The sequence below is a fragment of the Copidosoma floridanum genome, unplaced genomic scaffold (genome assembly GCF_036245765.1).
Source record: "Copidosoma floridanum isolate Cflo_tuat_1 unplaced genomic scaffold, Cflo_Japanese_pri ptg000009l, whole genome shotgun sequence".
In the NCBI taxonomy this organism is placed as follows: Eukaryota; Metazoa; Arthropoda; class Insecta; order Hymenoptera; family Encyrtidae; genus Copidosoma; species Copidosoma floridanum.
Window position 1 is genome coordinate 740,380 of NW_028321886.1, and position 24,709 is coordinate 765,088.

Consider the following 24,709-nt stretch of genomic DNA (forward strand, 5'->3'; position numbering starts at 1 on the left):
AAATACCCGCGAGAGTTTTTTGGAGATGTATTGCTGCTGCTGTTAACGGTGGTGGTGCTGTAGTGGATGGAGCGTGGGGGTACTAGGGGCTTACTGGAATGGTTTTTGGGGATAGGTTTAGTTTTAGACAAAGCGAGGGTGAGTGGGGTGAGCGAGGAGTTTTCCTGGTCACAAATGCACAAGAGTTTTTTTGGAGGGCGTTGGGTGGAATAATATTTTTTTACGGAGCGATACTTACTTTACAGAGGCTTCTCTACTTCTGGCTAAGGGTTGTATGCGATTTACGTTTTGTACTGGTCCATAGGCTACAAAGAGATCGTTTGAAAATTTAGGTACGTATCCCTACTTTTTCCATATACCTATTAAGCATTGGTCTCTTCACCACGTTGTCAGATAAGAATTTCAACATTTATACTGAGGTGCTGTTCTAGTTTTTTACGTTAAAATTTGGTAATAAAACTTTTTAGATAGAAAACTGCTTATAACTTTTTTATGCCCATCAAAAATTTATCAGATGATTAGGTACACGCGCAAATTTGTGGAAAATATTTATTTTTTAAATGGCAGACAGAAAGTTGGACAAGGATTGCGACATTCTACATTAGTGCTCAAAAAACGGTACATTTATTATTATTATTTTTTTTCAACTTATTGTAGATGAGTCAAGTAATTAGAAATTCAATTAAATTCAAGCAAATAACCTTCTTATTCGTCTTCAAAATAAAATTTGTGGCATTTGTGAAATTCCATACGAATTCTGTAACGAACAAAAAAATGATGAAAAAATTCACTGGGTAATATTGAATTTTTCATTTATACTTTCATGATATTATACTGATAAAAGTATGGCTGACTAAGAATTCCAAATCTTACTAATTGTGGTAAATAAACAAAAAGAATGACAAAAGTCCATTGATTTCTCAATAACTTCTTTTACTAAAACTATTTTCAACAACGTATAAGCCTATTACATGTTTTAGTAAGTAACAAAAAACAGTAAAGTTTATTTAGTTTCCTTACGTAAAACATATTATACGTAATTCAGTTACAAAAACAGCGTTTTTGTCGCCTCTTATTGTTAATTATTTTTATCGCTTTTGCGTAGTTAATTATTTACTTGAACATTGTTATTTCATTCTTCTTCAGATAATGAACGATTAGAGATCTGCACAGGTACTCAATGTTACCAGTGGTTGGGATAGATTTTTCGGACATTGACCTTACTAGACTCTGTCACTGCTAATTTTACTGCTCAATATACTAATATCAATAATCAAACTAATAGAAAAAAAATAAATGAATATACATTTATGTGAAGATAAGGGGCATTTATTCGATGTATGTTACATTAATTATCTCGTATAAAAACAGCAGAGTTCACGACTAGAACGTCAAACTCATTGCAAAAAGCAGAAAATCTAAGCATTATACGCTCGTCATTAAGTTAGGTGATGGCAGCCCTTTTTCTACTTACGACAGCGGTAGTATTACAAGTTTGATGAGAATTGCAACTCGTATTTATGTACATTCAAGACTCATCACTATACTTTGAAATTCGGAATAGCAAGACTTGACTCTGAATTTAAATCCTCATTCGTAAAAATGTTGAGTAAAATCTTGAAATATGATTAAATGCATAGAAAAAAATTTATTCATTAACTTATAACCTTACATAGCCTGTATATACAGTAATATTCTGCCACACTATAACCGTGTCTACATGCAGTACTGTCTCTTTACTACATTGCATCATATAAATTCTAAGCCTTCAAACTTTTCGTCTGCCACATGGAGATCAGGCATAATTATCTGTCCATCAATATTGAAGGCTGTTATGTAGGTAGCAGTTTTATTTAGATATTCTTCAGTCTTCAGAGCGACAATTATCGAGTCATTTGAATCAGGGAGGAACTTGAAACTTGAAAATCCTCTGATTGGCACTAATGAGCCCACATACACTACCTACAAAAATCAACAGTCATATAAAATATTAAGTGGTAACACAATAAATTATATTACGTTTGGAAATAACTTTGTAATTATTTGTTGAAAAAATCCTGACCTTAATATTTACAAATTTCTCATCAGCTATTAGCAATACATTGCAAGCCATAGTTTCGTCTATTTTTTCATCATATTTCTCTTTTGAACACCTTCTTGGTAGGAAAAACCATTTTTTATGGACATCACTCCAGGCTCCCGACTCATGAATCATGTAGCCTTAAAGAAAATAAACAAATTAGTATGTACAAACGGATGTAAGCATTAAAATTTTCTGATGTGGCAGTATTACCTGGATATTCAATACCTATGGCTTCTCGTAAGTGTTTGAAGTTTGATTTCCAATTTCTAGAATAAACTTCACCATTAGGTGATATAACTTTAACCCACATAGGATCGTTGTGTACAAACTCTCCAGTGGAAGTAGTCCATTCTTTGCCCATACTACCAACATACAGTAGCTCGTCTTTCACAGTAGCCCACTCAGATTTAAAACCTACGCAAAAAATACGGCTCACGTTAATAAAAACAAGAGAAATAAAATTAAACAAGACTAACGTACCGTTTAATTAAGTACAAACCTTTTTTACTCCTTCCATTGCCATCCATGAGTATGACCCAAGGATAAACATTGTCCCCTTCGAAAAAATATGTTATTCCAGACCTGTCGTCAAAAGTTAATAATCTTCCATCAAAAGTCACTAGTTCAGACAACTCCATCCCCCTACCCTTTACGTTCAGGTCCGAAGTAAGCGCCACGACGTTCTTCTCCCATGCAAGAGATAAATTATTTTCAGAAGAGATCCACGTTAAATTGCCTTTCATAAGATTACTTTGCCATAAATATTGCTGGCTGGTATTTTTAGAGTTAGTGTCCCGATCACTGATAATTGCGATTTTATAAGAGATTCCGTTTATCTGTTTGCTTGAAGAAGTCAGTGGGTAAGTCTTGTTGTACTGGCAGGGCAGTGATAGATCATCTCTGGGTAAATAGATTAGGCTCTTGAAAAACGGGTAGCTGAAGTACCCTATACATATAAGCACGGGAAAGATCAGGAAAACCAGAAAGTAGATGAAGACGTGCATTTTCTTGTTCATAGCTAAACGATGTGATGCTCTTGCCGCAGGTGGTATAACTTGACTGAAACGCAGAGATAATAATTAATGGAAGTTAATTTTTTCCTTAAGTTTTTTTAAAAGCTGCTCAATTTCTTTTGGCTTTGCACATACTGCTATGTTAGAGATGTATCTGTAGTTGAGATAGTTGCAATTACGTAAATGGGTTTATAAGGACCGAAACGAATTAGTGTATATGATTCTTTCTATATATCATAATTTTTTAAAGTCTCCTGTTTTTAAAGTGGTATTTTCTGTTTGTGTCTAAAGATAGTGTGCTGGTAATATTATTATAGTATACGTAATTGTTACCACTTCACAAGGTTATAGATTACAAAAGTATATAAACCAAAAAACTTCGACAATATTCATATAGGTGTAGCAAAATTATTAACATCAATATATGATAAATACAATAGTAGGCTTTGGCAAAAAATTAATAATCAAAGAGTAGAGGTACGAGACAGTGACTTAGAGAAATATAATTTTAGTTATAAGAAAATGAATGCAAAATTAAAAAGTCTGAAAACCACAGCTCATGAGCCAGAAATATGGGTTGGAAACACATAAACAAAAATATTGATATATTTATAAGGAGAAGAAGACTCGATAAAATACCCGGCTTATGGGTGATTAAAAATAAAATTAACTAAATAACGTTTGAAAATAATTAATATAAAATATCAAAAAAGATAATAACTCAGTTAAAAAGACACAGAAGATTAGAAGCACTTACTGTGCGGATACTCTTCGTTTGAACCTAAGCATGAAGTTTGATATAAAGTTAAAATAAAAGTCTTGGTAATTAATTTTTTATGATACATATCAGTACTTTATCACCAAAGTATTTATTCACTTACACAGGTGGGCAGATTTTTATTGTGAGAAAAGTTTAAATTCTGAATTAAACACACTGTGTGTCTTCAGTATTCAAGTTTATAAAAATGGAAATATCTTGTTCTGAGTATCGTTTGTTGATAATGAATAACTTACAAAAAGTAAGATTTTTAAAATATTGTGTATGTACAGATAAACTGAATCCATTATCGTTATGTCTGACTTAAAAGTTTCACCTTTCATAATTAGTCATTTTTAACAAATTGTACTCGAAAAGAAATTATTTTAGTTTTAAGTGTCGTATTAAATGTCGTTCAAGTTGTTATTTGAAGAGTATAATTTGTGTTTAATTTGGAATTTTTACTTTTCTTGAAAAAGACAATTATACTTACTCCTTTTATTTTCACTACCAAACAAAATTAATTATGCGTTAGGCTACATCAACAGCTATTAGTACAAAAATAAATTTAAATAACTTGTAATTAGGTAAAATAATTTTTCTAATGTGAAATCCACACAAAACTTTTAAAATGTTGTACAGACCGCTCACACCTTCGTAAAATTAATTAATACAATTTAAAATAGGTAAAATAATTGAAGAATACTGTGCATCTTTGATAGCGTTGTTAAAAGAATATGAACCTTGATGTTGACTCGCCATTGATTATAAAGTTTTGTTGTTATTATCAGTAATGTAGCAGTAACGTATCTTAAATATACTTAGCAAGTAACTACGTCCCAGGCATGTTTGTTTGCATGTAGTTACATATGTACGTTTTATGCATAAAAGTTTTTTGATAAGCTATAAGTAATTAGTTATTAAAAAATATTTTAATATTTGTAACTACTGATTTTTTAAGATGTCAATGTTAGCACTGACATACAGAAGTATATAAGATGATATTTCTCTATGTATTAGATTAAAACCCTTAAGTTGTTATTGTAAGTAACTATAAGATTTTTTAATATTTATAAAACAACCTTTGTTGCAACTCATCGTGTTTTATAATCATTACAGACAATCTCAAAAAATATCGAAAAAGAACAGACACACAACGTAATATATATTGTAAAAAATTATTTTACGACGATGATGAATTGATACATTGAGTACTTAAAAGTCAATGGCATCATAAATTTAGAAAAAGTATGTTCTTTTAACATTACTAAAAATCGAATGTAATTTTGCAGTAAAAATTAACAAATAACAACCTACCTTCTTATTTCTGAATTACTGATTATTGCTTTAAACTATGGCAATTATATCCAAGCACCGTTTACGTCAAAAATTTCTACAATGAAGCTCACACTACTAGAACTTAACAACAAAAGTACTGAAACGACTTAAAATACTATCTATTTATATAATCCATAGTTAAGAAATACGATTAAGAAAATAAGAATAGGTATCTAAAAATCTAAAGGTGAGTTCAAAAGTACCATAACGTAATATATCTTTTGCTTATAACTATATCTTGACGATGATATTGGGACTGCTGTCTAAATATTAGTCTATTGGCAGTGGCTTTCAAAATCTTTACTACACACTAATAACTATAGAGAGGTAATGTAAAACCACACGGGAGGCCCAAATTATAGTGAGAATAATGTCACATTACTCAACAAGTCTAGAATTTGGGAGCAACCTAGTCAAAGATGCCGCGCCATCTGGTGCTTGGGAGATTTTTAATTTTTTTGCATATCAAGCTCTCTGTTGAATTTGCTTGAGATATATTGAATGTAGCAAAAAGCTGTAATGAAAATCCACAAATTTTCACACTGTGAGCGACTCTTTTTGATGGTGTTATTGATTTTTACTTAAAATCCTTATTTTACATTAAAATGGAAATTGAAATAAAGTTGTGTATCATAAGAGTACTTTTTTTACTATTACATAAGTCAAAAATTATAAACTGTCATGGAATCAGAATTTAATCTTTTGTTTTTTAAATTCGATTTTATTTAACTATTTTAGTCTTGAATAAAAATTTTGAGAAATCGTAAAAATGTAGCATTTTCAACTAATATTATTGAAACTAATTACTTTAAGAAAAAGTAAGCTTAACACAGAACTCAATTTTTTTTATAAAATAAAAATTCAGGTAGAAACTAATGATAACCTTTAAAAAAAAAGGAGCTTTGCATCCATGAGCTGATGTATATTTTAAATGATTTTTAGTTACTTTTCCTATAGTGCTACACGCCCCAGATAAAGACTAACAATTACATTTATCGAAAATTTTTATTTCAACAAAGTGTTTAGAAGACGGAAAGGTTTACAAAAATTCTACAGTTTATTTGAAAATATTAAAGTAAGTAAATAATTGTGTTCGATAAGTTTCGACAACTGTCTAAAAGTTAATAAAAAAAAATATTTCACAAGTTTTTGTAGTTTTACTCATGTTAATTTGTGATTTTTCATGTTTGCACACTAAATTAGGCCCTGATGAGTCTATTATAGTACAGCAAATATATTAAACACTGTATACTATATTTTAAATAAAGTATGTCACTTTAAAATTGCTAACTTTTGTATTGTTATCATCATATCACCAACATAAGTGAGTAAGATTTTGACATTCAAAGGTATCTATAAGACTAAATTTTGTACATGGTTTAGAAAAGGGTTCGAATTTCGATCTATTCTTTAATATTTCAAATAGATGTGATGTGAGTGATATTTTATTTTCTTTCAAACGTTGGCATGTTGAAGTTATTGATTTGTGAAATTATTTAATACATGTAAGCAGCTTAATTTTTATAAATTATTTTTGCTCAAGTATCTACGAATCTCTTTAACTTATTCAAAAAATGAGAAAGTTAGTTTCATTTGAACGGTAATCTGTTTATTATGGGTCGAAAAATCTCAGATATAAAAATGAAAGCCAATACCAAAGGTCAATTGATGAATAATTGAAGAAGGGGGTAGATACTGAGACAAATAAATAAATTTGGACAAGTGGGCAGAGAAATAATGTAGAAGCACGTACTAGAAAAGTGATTTAAAGGGACGTGTTGGGCGGTATTAATGGGGAAATAGTGATGCAAAGATGAAGATAAAGTATAATGGACGTGGACACAGAGTCATACAATGAAAAATAAATGTAGGAATTGTGATTGCACTTCACTAATTACCAGTAATATATTATTTGCAAATATATATTAGAATAGTGTCTATAGAACTGGTTCATTACAACGTTTTAAGATAGGATTCCTCTACTATAGTAACGATTGATTTAAATCAAAATTCTCTAATATACATCACTTTACAACATATGTAATAATATTTTTTTATGTTTAATAAGTTTTATACGGCCATGGGATGTCTCACATGCAAGACCGTACTTTTCATATATTGCCGCTGTCTACCCTTGCTCAAAAGTGAGTAACTGAGGCATCTTCTATACCGACTGTGCGCCATACACGTGCATGTATATCATGTGATCTACGCTCATGAAGGAATAATCATTATCAATCGAGTATCAGCTGCTGCGGTGGCGGCGTGGGTGGCAGAAAACGGTGTGTGTGTGGACACAGTAAAAATACAGCAGTGCGGACTTGCGGAGTGCCCAGCAGGTAGCATCAGATATAACAGATATAACAGACTAAAGTTTTTATCGTAAAACGCGTGTAGGTATACATAAAAATATACAGAAAATTTTACAACATCACCTGCAGCAGCTCTTTCATTTATTCCAGTGAATGTCAGCAGTTGCCGATCGTCATCTCCTCGAGCAAAGCAAGCTTGTTGTCACAAATATATTATGAGGTTAGTTCATTGATCGTATGATTAGTTATTTAAAAAAAAAAAACGACATCGTTATCTCAATACTGAAGCATTGCTGTTGCTGCTGCTTACGTGGAATGTATTCCCCGACGCACAAAATAAGTTTGTCTACGCAATAATGACGCTGCTGTCACCCAAGCGATCGCCCACTCCTTCAACGAGATCGTCAACCTTAAGGCACCCGAGCATCTTATACACCATCGTTAGTCAAATCTGCCATTATCGACGTGAACCACACTAACTTCTGTAAACAACAGCAGCAGCAACCAGATCAGACAAGACAGTACCCCAGCACAGCAGCTGCTGCAGATATAGCTCCAAGAGCTATTTATAATGATGCCACATCATTGGCGTTGATTTTGCAGAAGGTATAGCCGGCAAAATCACCAACATCGTCGTCGTGGCTCCGACCGGCAGCAGCGCGACGTTAGCCAAGACAAGCAGCAGCTCAACTCGTGCGTCGATACGGATAACAACGATGAGATGACAACGTCCCAGTCAACGAGCCGCCTGCTGCACGAGTACCACAACAGCAGGCGCAGTAGAATGCTGGGGCGCGACTGGCGCCAGGCTCTTCGCACGCCGCACATTTACAGGGTCGGCAACAGTACTCTGCGTATCCAGAGCCACTTTCTTGTCTTCTTGCTCTTCCTCGTGATCGCGTGCTTCGTATACTACGGCTATCCGTTGCTGAAGAGCCTCATCTGCGTGCCCCCGGAACACATGCTGCAACCCCGCCAGTATTACAATTACAACAAGACTTACCCACTGACTCCTGCGAGTAAACAATTCACGGGTGTTTCTTACAAAATTGCGATCGTCAGTGATCGGGACACCAACTCCAAAAGTGCTAGTCAGAGAAATTTGTGGCAAAGTAATCTGATTAGGGGCAATCTTATGTGGATGTCTTCCAGGAATTTTATCTCCGTTACGTGGGATAAGGCCGTCGTGGCACTGACCTCGGATCTAAATATGAAGGGCAGAGGAATGGAGTTGTCTGAACTAGTGACTTTTGACGGAAGACTATTAACTTTTGACGACAGGTCTGGAGTGACGTTTTTTTTAGAAGGGGACAATGTTTATCCTTGGGTCATACTCATGGATGGCAATGGAAAGAGTAAAAAAGGTTTGTATTTAATTAAACGGTACGTTAGTCTTGTTTAATTTTATTTCTCTTGTTTTTATTAACGTGAGCCGTATTTTTTGCGTAGGTTTTAAATCTGAGTGGGCTACTGTGAAAGACGAACTACTGTATGTTGGTAGTATGGGCAAAGAATGGACTACTTCCACTGGAGAGTTTGTACACAACGATCCTATGTGGGTCAAAGTTATATCACCTAATGGTGAAGTTTATTCTAGAAATTGGAAATCAAACTTCAAACACTTACGAGAAGCCATAGGTATTGAATATCCAGGTAATACTGCCACATCAGAAAATTTTAATGCTTACATCCGTTTGTACATACTAATTTGTTTATTTTCTTTAAGGCTACATGATTCATGAGTCGGGAGCCTGGAGTGATGTCCATAAAAAATGGTTTTTCCTACCAAGAAGGTGTTCAAAAGAGAAATATGATGAAAAAATAGACGAAACTATGGCTTGCAATGTATTGCTAATAGCTGATGAGAAATTTGTAAATATTAAGGTCAGGATTTTTTCAACAAATAATTACAAAGTTATTTCCAAACGTAATATAATTTATTGTGTTACCACTTAATATTTTATATGACTGTTGATTTTTGTAGGTAGTGTATGTGGGCTCATTAGTGCCAATCAGAGGATTTTCAAGTTTCAAGTTCCTCCCTGATTCAAATGACTCGATAATTGTCGCTCTGAAGACTGAAGAATATCTAAATAAAACTGCTACCTACATAACAGCCTTCAATATTGATGGACAGATAATTATGCCTGATCTCCATGTGGCAGACGAAAAGTTTGAAGGCTTAGAATTTGTATGATAATTTTAATTGAAAGAACCTAGTGATATTTATAATTTTATTAAAAGTGTAAATAACTGTACAAATGATACTAGTGATTTTAATGGTACATTACGTCACTAGGGCACAAAGTACAAACATGAACGTTCGAAGGGCGCGGTTACTGTAAGTTGGTGCCCAATTCGCGTATGTTTTTTTTTTTCTTACCCAGGGCGCAAAGTGCAATTTTGCACCCATGGGCACATTTTGGGACGAGTAAATCACTTTGGGCTCTAGGGCAGAAAAGTACTTTGGATCCAAAGGATGCAATAAACTTTTCTTCCCGTGGGCTCAAAGTGATTACAAGGGCGCAAAGCGTGACCCGAGGGCGTCAAACGGCAGTTGCACTTAGTGCCCATGATAAGAAAAAAATTTTTTTTTTACCTTGGGCACAAAGAGCAACTGCCGCTTCGCGCCCTCGGGCCACGCTTTGCAACCTTGTAGTCACTTTGAACCCATGGGAAGAAAAGTTTTTTGCGCCCCCTGGGATGCAAAATAGCTCCGGAGATGATGGCATTTATCGGACGAAAACTACTAATTTTTAACGCCTTGTTGAACGTGATCAGCATGTAGTTAAAATCAATAAAATTTCATTTTGGAATAATTAATTTTTTTAATTTTTACCATTTTTTAAGTAACCGAAAAATCATAATTGATTTCTAAATTATTTAGTCCAGTGATGAATGTTATTAGGTTCTTGTGGATTGTTGCGTAGTTGATTGTTACAAGATAACTATAATAATATGTTATTTATTAAATCAACTCAAGCTGTCCTTGAGTGTCTAATTTTGTACTGTTACTTTTTGTTAATAATGAAATACTTTGTGTAATTTCATCTATTTCGATTATTAAAAATTCCATTTACATTAAAATTTTGTATCAATTTTATTAAAATACCTTGTCCATGATTGTAGCTAATAAAAATTTTATTTGTGTAAGCATTCTGTTACTTAAGATGGAAATAGTTTTAAGTAAAACATTAAATTATCAAACAGTTTATCAATTTCAGAGACGACTGTCCCACAGAGCTGTCTTATAATAACTTCCTCTTAAGTCAAGAAACATTAATATTAATAAAAATTATTGCATAGTGTTATAAAAATATTTTGCATCGAAGAGAATTGAAAAAAAATTATGAAACTAATATAAAAAAAATTTGCCTTATGAAAAAAAATTTTGAATTGTGTTACTATTTGCTTTACTTCAATTTTTTTTTCTACTTTTTCGTAATGCAGAAATGAAAATTTTTGTAATAATATGTTGATTATATTATTTTAATAGCTTAACATATAGAAGTTATGTTTTCAATTCGTCATAGTTTTTACAGTAACTTCAACAAATTTATTGGATTTTAAACACAAAAACACGTATCAAAATTTTATAGTGAACAATATTCTTAATTTTTTTGTTAGATCATGACACAAGACTTTTTTTACTGTTTTTATTTAAATTACTTTATCGAAAGAGTTTCTGCTATGTGTCATGACTTTTTAGTTTTGGTATGAACTTTCCAGTGCGTATTACTTTTCTTAACGAACGGAACTTTACATATATCAAATAAAGTTTACGACGAAAAAGAATAAAAAATAACACAGATCAATTTTTATTAGTTATTACGTACTTTGTGCTTCAAATTTTTTTAAACCGATGACTTACAGATATGTTTACTAAATCGATATGTAAATTGATTACATTCGAAACAGTTGGACCAACCAAAACAATAAAGAATAAAAATTACTGGCTATTAGAAATGAAAAAACTTTCTTGAATTTTAATACAGAGCATTTTTGTAATGTATTATTTCTAATACCAAGTGAATTTTATTTAAAAGTATCAATGCTTCATCAAGTTATCATTTTTTCATTTGAAGTGTAAAAATAAATGGAGTCATTTTTAGAGACTGGGCCGAAAATGGTAGTTTTCCTACGAGTTTGAAAAGTCTCTGTTTGCGAACCGAGAGGTTTGCGGCCCGAGCCGAAGGCAAGGTATATTTTCTCAACTCGCGTTGATGATTGACATGTTGTTAAAAGACAAATAAATGAAGCTATAATCCAGATTTGCCAGGATAAAAGTAAAGTCACAAGTAATAATGTAACAAAGTTTCAAATTAAAAAAATTGGCGAGAGTGTTTACTTGTTTTCTAAAAAAAAAATCATGTGGATTTTATATTGAGTCATAACAGTTATGAATTTCCCATAAATATTCTATAAAAATTCCTCGTCATTTCCAAGGAATATTCCAATATTCCACAGGGTCATTGTACGAGCAATTTATCAAACCTTTGAAATGACGAGCAATGCTGCTGACATCTCATTTTTCAAGATAGTGCTCTTATAACATCAATATTAGAGCACCCAACCTCCAACAATGACTTCAAAGATCGCCACTTTTTTTTACCGATTTTTTGAGGTACACATGCACGTACAGCGTATCAAGAACATTAGTAAAGTGTTGTTCGTCACGATCGCGTGAACCCATTACATAAAAGAGACACGTGAGCGGATGCAAGTAGAGAAATATATTGACGTCCCTTCTCTAATTTTAAACCAATTTTCTGCATTAAGAAAGCGTATCGTCATTGCCGTTGCCATTTTCGATCGACGTACACTCCTATCAGAAAAAAAATGAGAAAAAACAAAAGCCCCACCCCCTAGACATTCATGCACCCATTCATTGGAGCCTTTCCCTTTTACTACTGTTCTCTCGCTGGATTCAATACCGGAAACCAATTCCCTAAAATAGATCGGTATGATGAGCCCTCGAAAGAAACTAGAACGGAAAATCAGTCGTGTATAACGGTGATTCCGGGACTGGCACCCAGTATCAACTGGACTGCATAATACAAAAACAAAAGAGTGCGGAAAACGAGGGAGGCTGGCACACGTGTTAAAAGTTGTAAAAGTGGGGGGTGTCACCGGTAAAGTGCATTGTCGACAGAAAGGGTGACAGGGGGTGCTCTGGTGATCTCAGGGTCACGACGGTTATTTTCAGGCTAAAATCAATAAAAGCCGTTCAAGGAGCACAACACGCGCGCGCACGCTCGTAGTATACGAGTGTGTATTTCATTGTAGCACACAGCATTGCGACGTCCAAGGGGTTAGTCAGTCGACCTCGTGCTGAGCAGGGTGCATGAGGTGTTTTACTATTTGTGTTGTCTTTTTTTTGCAATTTATTTTTTGGGGTGTGTGGGTGTATAAATATTTTATGTAAATAGGATTAGAAGACAGTAATTTTTTGTAAGTTTTTAAGCTTTGTCTTTTAAGATTTTTTCAAGTAGAAAATAGGGGAATGATAAACAGAGAGATTTTTTTATTATTGTTATTTTTATTTTTCGTAAAACTTGTGTAAAAAGTGTTTATGTACTAGATTGATATTTTTTAGCTTGTACAGGTAAAGGTGCATATTCTGTTTTTTTTATATTAAATCGAGGACGATGAGGTTGAGCATTTTTTGTATCTTACCACAAATTTTTTTATTGTAAATACAATTTTTTTATGCTACGTATGATACAAAGCTTTTGACAAATTTTTCAATTAATTAATTTTTCCCGTGAGTTACAAACTTTTCGTAAAATCCTCTAAAATAAAACTTTGTGCTGACAAATATAGATAAGTCTTGTTATGATTTAATGGAGACAAAAACTGTCTAGAGATAAAACTTTGATCCTTCATGAATAAAAAAATATTCAGACAATAATTGAAAAAAATTTTCTGTGTAGAAACTTTAGTTTAAATTTTTATTATGTTAAAATGCATATTTCGTAAACTTAGTATTTTCTTCTAAGAAAACATTCTTTCCAATAGGCGAGTCATAAAAATGTGCAAATAAATAATTTTTTTTTATTATTAAACATGAGGTCCAAATTTTTTTACACTATCAATAGGATTATACCAATGAATTTTTATGACTTCAGTATTATTGAGTGCAAAAAATGCAAAAATTGATTAATCGAATGTATACATCTTCCTTATTGCATGTGTGACCAATGACTGTAAAAATTTCCTATTAAAACCTTTACATGAAAATTCTGACTATAAAAAAAAAAAAAAAAAAAAAAAAAAAAAGTGTATTATGAATCATATTTACAAATAAAATTGAACATTTTATTCTTCATACAAAATAGAAGAAAAATTGTTTTCTTGTAGTTATTCACATAGTATTATCTCTACCAACAATTTTCAAGAACGTGAATTTATTGTAGACCATTTAATATTAATTTTCAATATTTTATAAAAATATTGCACATTTTAATAATTTACACAAAATTCGTACGATTGCACGCTGTTGAAAAAAAAAAAAAAAAAAAAAAAAGAGCAAAATATTCACTGTAGTGCAAACATTGTACATAGAGAAAAATCTTGTTTATTTTTCTGTGTTTCAGAACATCTAAAAAGAGTAGGTACGTCAGCGTGTAAAGAGCAAGAAGAAAAGTAAAGAAAGAGTTGAACACACGCGAGTTGGACATGTAAAAGGAACAGTAGAAGTGGTAACATAAGAAGCGAAAAAATAAAGCGCCGCTGACTGGTACAATGAAAAAAGACGTAAACAACTCCAGGTGACAGATAGAAGCACTGCATTCATGAAACTTGCATTGCAGCAGAAACGGATCTCTAATTACCATCTCTCGGCTACTACTACTTGTTGTTACATGCCGGTCTTGTAATTCACAGCTTCACTGTAAAGATAAGAGAGTTCACGCGAAATACTAGACTAGGAAGAAATGGAAGAAGAAAAAAAAAGAGATAAGGCTCTGTCTCGCTACACAACGTGTCTCTGAGGTTGAAAGAACAAAAAAAGTTGTACTACTCGTGGACGCGTGTTTATTGTACACATAAATCAGTCCCTCAGCACAGTGAATTTCGTGCAACTGTTGTACACTAGAAGATGATAACGACTAGCGTGGCGGCAACTCTCAGTAAAAATGGGATTGGTAGTCACAGTGTGCGCACTTCTTGGCTCCAGCAGCAGCAGTTTTGTCGGTGCTGGAGCTTTGTTGTCTTCACAGTCGCGCCGGAGTCCCGGCTTAAGATGAGAGCCGCCGCGGCGGCGGTGGGCAGATAGTAGAGTTTCGACTCTCGTGTGCGTAAGTAATCTTATATTGCACATGATTATACTTAGCATGCGTAATCTTTTTTTTAATTTTTTTTTTGCTGTTTCTTCGTGTTCATTTTTAAAAGTGTTTTCATGACTTTGTTAAGTAGAAATGTCAAGAGTATTTCGTGCACGTGTCGAATGCCGGAAGAAATGAGGTGCTCTTATTGAGTACTTTTTTAAGACTTGTGCTTCAGAGTTTTTTTTTCTTTTAGAATAATTTGTGTGAATTATTATGTATGCTATGTATCGTAATTTTTGGAGACTCAAAGTTTTTCCTTTTAGTTTGCTTTAATTATAAATTGTACAAGATTTTAAAAGTTAAAAAAAAAAAAAAAAATGAAATTTGTTTTGTAAGGAAAATGTGAATATACTTTTTATATAAATTTTATTGTATAACGTAGGAGATTCTATAAAAAAAAAAAAATAAATGTCAATTACAAAATGAATTTTTATTATAATACTTTTGTCAATGATTAAGAAAAAGATTTTTAGTGGAATCCGAATAGTTTCTATCCTAATATAAAGTGCAAATTCACATCTAAACTTTTTTATTTTTTTGTTTTTTGGCTAATATCCAGGTATGCATTGGTCGATTTCTCTGTAAAAGAAGTGCAGTAACAGTATTTTATTTATATGCACGATTTTTTATTCATTACAGTAGATTTTTTAAGTGAATGATTTTACTACATTATGTTTTAAAAATAAACTATTCTATACTATCATTGTAGATTATTATATAATTAATTAGGTACTTATTCTATAAAAATAGTTTAGTCATAAAACCAATGAAAATAGAAAAGTTCTACATAAAAAGGAAATTTATAGAAGAAAAAAATATATTTAAACAAGCAGAATAACAAATTTAAAGTTTATAAATACAAGTATGGTGTGAGCTGGATTGCCCATGTTCGGAATTCTGACTTTTGTTGTTATAAATGCAAAATATTCCAATAATCCACTGAAAATTATGTATTTTTTTTTTTTTAGATGCTGAAAATATCACATTTGTTTTCAAAATTTATCAGCATGACTAGAAAAAAAAAAAAAAAAAAGAAAGAAAGAAATATACATCACCAATGACAGTGACGATCGATCACATGCACACATACATTGACACTGAATAAAAGACCATTCGATGCTAGTTTCGCGTCTCGATAACCAAGTTTTAATGAGATAACTTGAATTTGTACAAACTTCCCATCGCATCAGCTCCCCCACACCTCAGAAATGATGAGAAAAACTGATTTTTCTTTAACATGCTTTCCCTTTCCACTTAATTAATCCGTGGCTCACACAAACAACGCTTGTGCAACAAAAAGAAATCGAGAGAAGGGAAATGGCTTCATCAAAACCGGAAGCTGACTGGTCTGTAGCAAGGAAAGGAATTTCACTGCTGTTGAACAATAAAACTGAGGAAGCCGAGGCCCTATTCACCCAGCATCCACGCAGCTTCCATATCAAGGCCGGCCAGGGCTTTGTTTTGTTCATGGTAAAAGTGTTTTGTTTTTTTTTTTGGTTACACTTTTTTTAATCGTTAATGTGGACTCGTGATCATATATACATGTATTAAATAGAAATCAAGTTAATTCCAAACAAATAAAAAAATGTACAAACAGCAAATACGAAAGCTATGATATTTTGTACTGAATTTAAATGTATCCACTTATAGAACGCGCTCATGACTTTTGAAGATGACAAGCTGCAGCAAGCGGTGCAACTCCTGCGGGATATGGAAAGGGAATGTACAGACGATATAGGCTGGATCAAGTCTATGAAGACTAGGGTCTTCGGAGATGATACTTCTAATGTGAGTACTGTATTATGCATATTTTAGGAATTTTCTAATTGCTCACTTTCCTATTGTTCGAGTATTATCATATATTAAAGATTGTGTTCTATAGTTTTTGACCCACGATCGCTACTCTCACTTGGTTCTAAAAAATTTTTTTGAAGGTTGAAGATGTTTTCCCTGCAGTATACAAATAATTTGTGACACTAAAACTATGCCAATGTTACTATTTGATAAAAACAAATCTTAATTATTTATTGCTCTGTATTTGTGTAGAATAAAAAAAAATTCATACATATATTTTATTAAGTTTTTTCTCAATAATTATTCCGTATAAACTTTACCTAAATTTAGTATTGTTGACTTATAATATTTTGAAAATATATAAAAAAAAAAACACGATGTAAAATTTTTTTACAGGAGTTAAATGCATAAATAATTTTTCTTTTCATTAACATACGTAATATTTTATATTTTAAAAATAATTGGAAGAATCAAACTTTTTACCAACATTTAACAAAACAAAAAAATAAATGAACCAATAAACATAGGAATCAACATATATAAGTAGGGTAAAAAAAGAAAAAGAAAAAAGACAAAAAACGAAAAATAAATGAGTAAGCTATCCAACAGTTAAATAAATGATAAATAATTAAAAAAAAAAAAAATGTTCAAAGAGAATTAAATTTTCAACAAGCTTGGATAAAATTTTTTTTACATTTTTACCGACATTTTGGTCATCATAACAGTATAAAAATATTATTTTACTCTACTACAGCTAAGTCGATAGATTGAATGATATGATCGTACGAAACTTAAGTAAATTTGGTACTGTTATAATTAATGGAAAGAAGATAGCAACGCTCATATATAGTAAGTCGAAGTGGATTATACTTAAACGGATAACATTGTTTCTACCAAAAATTTCTTTATTAATTTAATTCAATTTTTTTTATCATCATTAATAAAATTTAGGAAAAAAAAAAATTGCACCAAGAACAATGAGTCACATCAGGCTAAATTTAAATTTATATTTTGTGACGAATCGTATTAGACAGTCGAAACAAAAAGAAAAGTAACGCGACCAGCAGAGCTGTCCACATTGCGCAATCGGTACGCTTCACTTGTTTCATAAACATACATTTTCTTATCTGTACTATAACTCACCACACTTGAATTGGTGATCATGGGCCGACCGGTTCGTGCAAACAATTTCGTATGCATACAGAGCCAGGCCTTAGACTTGCATCTATCGATCGTATATCCTCATACACATAGTACAACGTTCGGCCTACTCTGTAATCCATCCGTGTACACAATGTATTTGAGTACATGTCTATGAATAATTTTTCTCAAAACAATGTAAATGTCCAAATACCTACGTGTAAGTACGTATGCAACTATACAACATATTTACAGAGTGAGTACGTGAAAAAATTGGAGCGTCAAGTGGTGCTGGCGGACTCGCAGGTATGCGCGGCGTTGCTAACGCTCTTGCAACAAGAAATCACAGGCTACGTAAGGGGTGGCTGGATGCTCAGAAAAGCCTGGAGGGTCTACCAGCACACCTACAATCAGATACTGCAACTTTACAGACGCACCTTCGGTAGCGCGCCCTCTGGTACTCGTATACTTGTAAATCTATAGTTATTTTCTCATTTTTTTGGGGTTCCTTTTATTTTTTGCTCTTTTGAATAAACACTATTTTTATGTGCATTTTTATTATTGGTTTTTTTTTTTTTTTATTGACTCACATTGTTTCAAATTTTTGCTTTAGTTTGATTCAAGTGATGCGAATGATTATGAATGTTCCCGTCTGCAGTTTTTTTTACAACTTCGAGAGAAATCAGAATTAAGTAATGTTTAATTTTAATTTTATTAACTTTTTACTGACAGCATAACTTTTATCGGTGCCATTTCAAAAAATCAGGAACATTCATCACCCAAGATTCTAGTTAACTGGATTACGATCAGGTCACAAAATTTTGTTTTTAATAAACGTTGTGCTCCGTATCTAGTAATAACTTTAAAAAAGTATTGGAACGTCTTTGACAGAGTAAAGAATATTAACTATGTGTATATATTTAACTTAGTCTAAAACTATTTTTTTTTATACACATAATATTAAAATCTACTGGAATATTGATACTGATCAATGAAAAATTTCAACTTTATTAAAAAAATTTAAGACTTGAAAACCAAATTTTTTTTCAACGGAATTTTAGTTGTATATACTCAGGACAATAAAAAGTCTAGAATTTTTTATTAAATATTTTTTTAGAAAATGTATGTTATGTGGGAGAAAATTTTTTGCATTGACGATGAATTGAAAAAATAAATAATGTTGATAAGATTTTAAATATTGCCTCCAATAGGAAGCTATCACTAAGTATGTTTCATCAAAATTAAATTATCAGTTCCCAGTAAAAGGTTACTAATAGTACAAAAGACTTTACGCTCATTTTATATTCATTCATGATTTAAAAAAAAGTTTTTGTATACATCTTGAAGGTGATACTACGTCAATAAATCGCCACAAGGTTTTCTTACAATTTTTTAATAAAGATATTTACTTTTAAGTAAAAAAGATTTTAATTTATTAATAAATTGATAAAAGTAGCTTTTGCTTTTCTGAAAACTGAATTTTCTTGCACATATTTTCTTAACATTCTTACAAGATTCTCAAAGCTTCCTATGTAAACGCATGGCTTTCACATTCTTTCTCAGTCCAAATAAACTGGAAAAAAAATTATTTAATAAATGTCCATGTAATAGTAAAGTATAGAGAATGTGTCCATATTTTTACGACTAATTCCGTAAATAATCTAAAGCTTTTTTTTTACTTTCCTAACTTTTCATACAGTTTTAAGGAGTCTTTAATCACCAAATTTCTCCGGTCTACACCTGAATAGTAAACGCGAAAAAAAAGTAAAATCTCAATTTTCCACCTGCAGGTTTTACATCGATTTGCAGTACACCAAGTGGCAACGGTAATGGGCCGACTTCTCTACTCCAAAGTCCAACGAGTCCAACGAGCCCAACCTCCAGCTGGTCAATACCCTCGTGGAACGGCTCTTCGGTCGGTTCGGCCCCCTTGCCTTCAACATCGTCCTCCTCACCGTCAGGTCTGCGCAGCTCTCTATCAATGCTCTTCTCGCTCGCCGGAATCACGACCGAGCAGCAGACACCGTAATTTTTTCTTCTTAACAAACAAACAAACAACAAACACCCCTTCTCTTGTTCAGCGCCAGACAACAGTACAACAATTACATAATACTCTCATAGCAGTGCTATGCTACTTTTTGATGATTTTTTTTGATAATGTTATTTTCTCACACACACTTGCTTCGTGGGCTTTGGCGTGCGCTTTTCTCGTTTTTTGTTTGCTAAATAGCCCGTGTTGACTATTATATCTTTACGCAAACGTTATTTAAGTTGGGTTTATGTGATTTCTTGTGGTTGGAAAAACTTTTTATAGACACTGTTGCTATTTTATACTGTATTTCAAAATTGTAAGATAAAACTCATATTTCTGAAAATCAATATTCTATAAAAAGTTATTTATTTATTTCTTTTTCTTTTTTTTTCTTTTTTTTCAACAACCATTTAACACGTTAGAATTGTATATTTTATTACTGAAAATAGATACATTTTTCAACATAAAATTTTATTTTTTAATACAATGCTGCATATTTTTTCACTAAAAAAAGTTTTGTAATATACCAAATTCATTATTGTCAGCGCGATCAGGGTACAAAATTATCCTGATGTAACAAGGTAGTTTTAACTGCATATTGTTTTTGCTTTGAGATAAACGCATAAGCTTGTGGCTCAGCTTTGGTAATAAAAAAGAGTGAAGTTGGTTAATAATTTTTAAGTCGTTCAAACTTAATTTTGCTAATATATAAAAACACGTGCTTGATGGGCAGTATTTGCCCTTGAGATAAAAAAAATTAATTCCATACACGTATTTTTATTTCACAACAAAAGTGACTCTTTTTTATGGTTATCGCTAGTATGATGATAATGTAATCGTAACACGTACAAAAAATTAACACTTTCTTTTCGCCCAACTTCTACAGTTTTGTTGAACCATCCGAGGTGAGAAGACTCATGTCAGCCATAAGTTTTGGGTACGGAATTTTTCAGCTGTGCGTCAGTTTATTGCCGCCCTCGTTGTTAAAAGTCATACACTTTTTCGGCTTCGAAGGCGACAGGCAAGCCGGCCTTACGGCCCTCATGTACTCGAGGCTCAGCGAGGATATGCGCGCACCTCTCGCCACGTAAGTCAGCTCCCACCAAACTGTTTATTACAAAAACAATACATGCAAGATTTTATCAATTTCATCGCCAGATTAACGCTTCTCTGGTATCACACGATCGTACGTCCATTTTTCGCCCTCGATGGCTCGAATGTGAAAGCTGGCGTGGAAGCGGCTAAGGAACTGATTCGGGAAAGCAAGCCAGAATTTGAATACTCAGCGTTGTTTTTATTTTTCACGGGTAGAATCGAAAGGTTACAGGTACTTATCGTCGGAAAAAATTTTATTGTCCCAATTACCTGTAATTCAATATGAAAATCTTAATACACCTAACATCTCCGTCGCAGTCTAATATAAACGGAGCCCTGAACGCCTACCAGAGAGCTGTCGACCTGTCAGCCCAGCGTGAAGTAAAGCTGCTTTGTTTGCACGAAGTTGCCTGGTGCCATTTAATTCGACTTGATTACGAAGACGCCCATATTTCACTCGCCCAGTTACAGGAAGAGTCTCGTTGGTCCAAGAGCTTTTACGCGTATCTTGCCGCTGGTATGTACAAAATTTTTTGCACATGAGAAACACGTATGGGTCATAAGTCGCCCTCATGCCTTTAACGATTTAACGAGCACTAGCGTTTGGTTGGTTCTATTAGCACGTGCTATGCGTTTACATGTATACGATTTAAGCTTCGCTTTACTTCTATCTGCCGTGAACTACCTTTTTTGATTGCTGTGTCAATGTTTGGAGAGAACGAGACTCGCGTTACGAGCGAGAGATTGTGTGCTAATTTCTTTTTCGTTCATCGAATTTCAATAGCAGATGCTAAAATTTTTAACAGCAGTAAAGATGTTGATGTGAATTTTCAACCAGTTTGGAATAAAAATTTTTTTGGCACCGTATATTATTTTTTTAAATAAATGTTGTGAATTATTATTTCGATGATCATGAATTGAAGAACTATGAATTGGAACCTATTATTTATGTAAGAAAAATTCTCAAGTTAATTTAGGATCATCAAAATTGAGTTTTACATTTGTTATTAACTAAATTTTCATAAAAATTGCGTGCCTAAACTGATTCGTAGAGGAGAATTGAAAACCAACCAATTTTATAAATAGTTTAATTTCGTAATGAAGACAATGTGTAACAAGTACCATAGTAAGATAATTGGTACATTTTATTTTATTTGTGATTTTATTTAACAGATAATAAATACAAAAATACCGTTAGTAAATATTACTAATCTACAATTAGCAATTACTAAACGAATGTAGAACAATTAAGTGCGTAGTCTTAATAAGTACATTTGATTATTAGAAATATAGATAAACTACTAAAGAGTTAATTCTACCAAAAAATAATTTATTTCACATAAATTTTATTCGAAATTAGTAACTTTTTTTCTTAGTACCAAAACATTCACACTCTCCAACGTATTGGTCAAATTCATCACTTATGTAATCTGGTATGGTATCCGCAGTTTGTTCAGGTGCCAAAGGAGACCTTGAAAACTTGCTACTGATCTATAGGAAACTCGTGCTCTGCGTCGCAGGAGTGGCTCGAGAGACGCAACTTGGCCTTTTCATCTCGAGACGAACCCCAAAACTGATAGACCAGGACGTCGGAAGAGCCTACCCAGTTTCGTATTATAAGCTGCTGGTTTACGAGCTGCTTTATTTGTGGAACGCCTTACCCTCATGTTGCATTGATGCGTTACGCAGTATTTTGATGGGTTAGTAACTTCGATGATAGATTTTTTTTTTTTAATGTGATTAAATGAAAAAAAATTTTTTATGTAACTTAATTGGTAGAGAAGAGTTTTCTTGGTCGGATACTCAAGTAGCATGAGGCTTAAGTCTGTATTATGTTTATCACTTATTAAAAAACAGATTTATTACAGAACGAACAAAAACAATTTTGGTTTGTGTTGCTCACGATTAAAAAAATTTTTTTTGTCTAATATCCAACAGTTTCAATAGTGGAAGCACAATATTTCATACAGTATTGAAAAGATTTTTTCATTTGATGATGCGCGAAAAACTACGCAAAAATGTAAAACCAGAAATGAAAAACCGTATTCGTACATTTCAGAGTGCAAAAATAGTCATACTGAGGAACCAATGGACGGCTTATCAGATTTGATCGAAGGTTCCGCTTATGCCTATCTTGGAGACCGAGAAGCGGCCACGAGGAGCTATCGTAACTGCTTGAGGCGTCGACTACCTGCAAAAGATTCCATAGACCAGCATATCAGTGCCTTCGCACTGTACGAGCTCGGCAGTATCCTTTGCATGGAAAGCGTAAGTTAAATAATTAATTCTGGCTAATTTGAGTCAATGAATGATATTTCTATGTTTTATTATTCAAAAAGCCTACCACACTACTCAAAGAGAAAAATTTTCTTGACATTTCATATGCTCATTTTTTCTTTTTTTTCTCTTTGAAAAAGGAAGTATTGTATCTATTCTAGTGTTATTTTGTGGCTTTTAATTTAAACGCAACGATACATAAATAACAATAAAATTTTTACATACATAACAAAAACGTATGAAAAATGACATATTACATTGGAAAAATTCAAAAACTACGTATTATGTTATATCATTGTAGTTTTAATTCAAAAGGCATAAGCAGCATGACAATAATCTTTCAAAGTAGAGAAAAAAATATAAAAATCCGCCGAAAATCATGATATTGGTCTTAACCAATGTCACAACGATCAAAAAGGATTCAGTCACGTAAGATTGTACCACTCCATTTAAAATTTCAATACTTTCAGAGTACCGTGGAAGAAGGCAGATGCATTCTTCACAGAATTCATACAGAGTACAAAGATTATGACTTCGAGAGTCGCCTAAGTGTCCGAATCCACGCTGCGTTGAAAAAAGTATCGTAAACCAACAGACCAGAGTGTAACTACAGTGTGAACAATGTTTTTTCAGCGCATTATACAATACGTAATTATAAATATATATATATTTGGAAAGGCAAGTTTTCAAATATAGTATACATAGATATTATGCATATAATCGTGACCCATGATCGTAATCATACCGTGATATTAGCTCAGTGCTTACTGCTTATTTCGAACAAGAAACCAGAGTTGAGCTCCAGAAATTGCATCATGGCAAAAAAATTCATATTGTACAAGTGCTTAAGATAATAATAATAATATAGCTATTTAATGCAACAACCAAAGGATCAAAATAAAAACAGTAATCATGAAGATTTATCGTGCATGGTCAAGGAGGTTGCTGAAATTGACAATATCAGCAATGAATGTCTTTCTGTGTAATCCGTCTCGAACTACCAAATCACGATTGTATCTACGCATGTATATAATTATACTCGAAAGTCAGATCTCGTTAGATCTCAGTGTATTTAATCAAGTGTATGCGTGTAACCAATCACGTATTTATAAAAATACTCTTACAGCTAAAAATAAATACTGTTTATAAAATTTTTAAACAACACATGTAACAAGCTTTCACAATCATTTCATTCCTCGAAAAATTTATTTTATTTAATCTTTCATGCAGTCATGAAATGAACGTAGAAAAGATTGAAGTTTTCTCTTTCTCTCTCTCTCTCTCTTTTGAGACATGACAATTGTCTTTATCCTAACTGGCGCAAATCTTTTGCCGCATGGTTTGCCTCTAGAAGAAATTTGTCCACCATTCTCAGTGAGGCTGACCATGCCCCTACCCTTGATGGCCAACTGCTCCAGATCAGCGATACAGTTAAGCTGCTTGGTGTCACTCTTGACTCTACCCTTTCTTGGGGCCCTTTTGCAGCGGAAACCTCTCGAAAGAGTTATGCTGCCCTCGCTCGTCTTCGGAGATGCCGCGA

At 32.8% G+C, this 24,709-nt stretch overlaps 3 protein-coding genes across 5 annotated transcripts; 2 read left to right on the forward strand and 1 right to left on the reverse strand.

The window, feature by feature from the left end:
• Window positions 1–1,708: 1,708 nt before the first annotated feature.
• LOC106643297 (soluble calcium-activated nucleotidase 1-like) lies at window positions 1,709–3,130 on the reverse strand. Its single transcript, XM_014358382.2, has 4 exons — window positions 2,583–3,130; window positions 2,294–2,497; window positions 2,063–2,220; window positions 1,709–1,962 (listed from the first exon to the last, which is right to left on the reverse strand). Exons 1-4 carry the CDS (start codon window positions 3,097–3,099, stop codon window positions 1,750–1,752), a joined length of 1,092 nt encoding a protein of 363 aa, XP_014213868.2. The 5' UTR covers window positions 3,100–3,130; the 3' UTR covers window positions 1,709–1,749.
• A 4,387-nt stretch (window positions 3,131–7,517) lies between these two features.
• Window positions 7,518–10,068, forward strand: LOC106643337 (apyrase). Of its 3 annotated transcripts, XM_089589424.1 has the most exons (6): window positions 7,518–7,584; window positions 7,654–7,723; window positions 8,107–8,867; window positions 8,953–9,156; window positions 9,230–9,387; window positions 9,488–10,068. In XM_089589424.1, the coding sequence occupies exons 2-6, from the start codon at window positions 7,719–7,721 to the stop codon at window positions 9,698–9,700; spliced, it is 1,341 nt and encodes a 446-aa protein (XP_089445550.1). In that variant the 5' UTR covers window positions 7,518–7,584; window positions 7,654–7,718; the 3' UTR covers window positions 9,701–10,068. The 3 variants fall into 3 exon arrangements, with proteins under 3 accessions (XP_089445550.1, XP_014213918.2, XP_014213917.2); XM_014358432.2 differs by lacking the exon at window positions 7,518–7,584 and having other exon boundaries at window positions 7,595–7,723; window positions 7,792–8,867; XM_014358431.2 differs by lacking the exon at window positions 7,518–7,584 and having other exon boundaries at window positions 7,595–7,723.
• A 2,773-nt stretch (window positions 10,069–12,841) lies between these two features.
• Window positions 12,842–23,833, forward strand: LOC106643345 (tetratricopeptide repeat protein 39C). The gene is made up of 12 exons (XM_089589579.1): window positions 12,842–12,954; window positions 14,100–14,801; window positions 16,132–16,301; window positions 16,482–16,619; window positions 18,021–18,222; window positions 19,556–19,790; window positions 20,684–20,884; window positions 20,956–21,124; window positions 21,211–21,409; window positions 22,341–22,592; window positions 22,952–23,160; window positions 23,640–23,833. The coding sequence occupies exons 3-12, from the start codon at window positions 16,149–16,151 to the stop codon at window positions 23,754–23,756; spliced, it is 1,875 nt and encodes a 624-aa protein (XP_089445705.1). The 5' UTR covers window positions 12,842–12,954; window positions 14,100–14,801; window positions 16,132–16,148; the 3' UTR covers window positions 23,757–23,833.
• The last annotated feature ends 876 nt before the right edge of the window (window positions 23,834–24,709 follow it).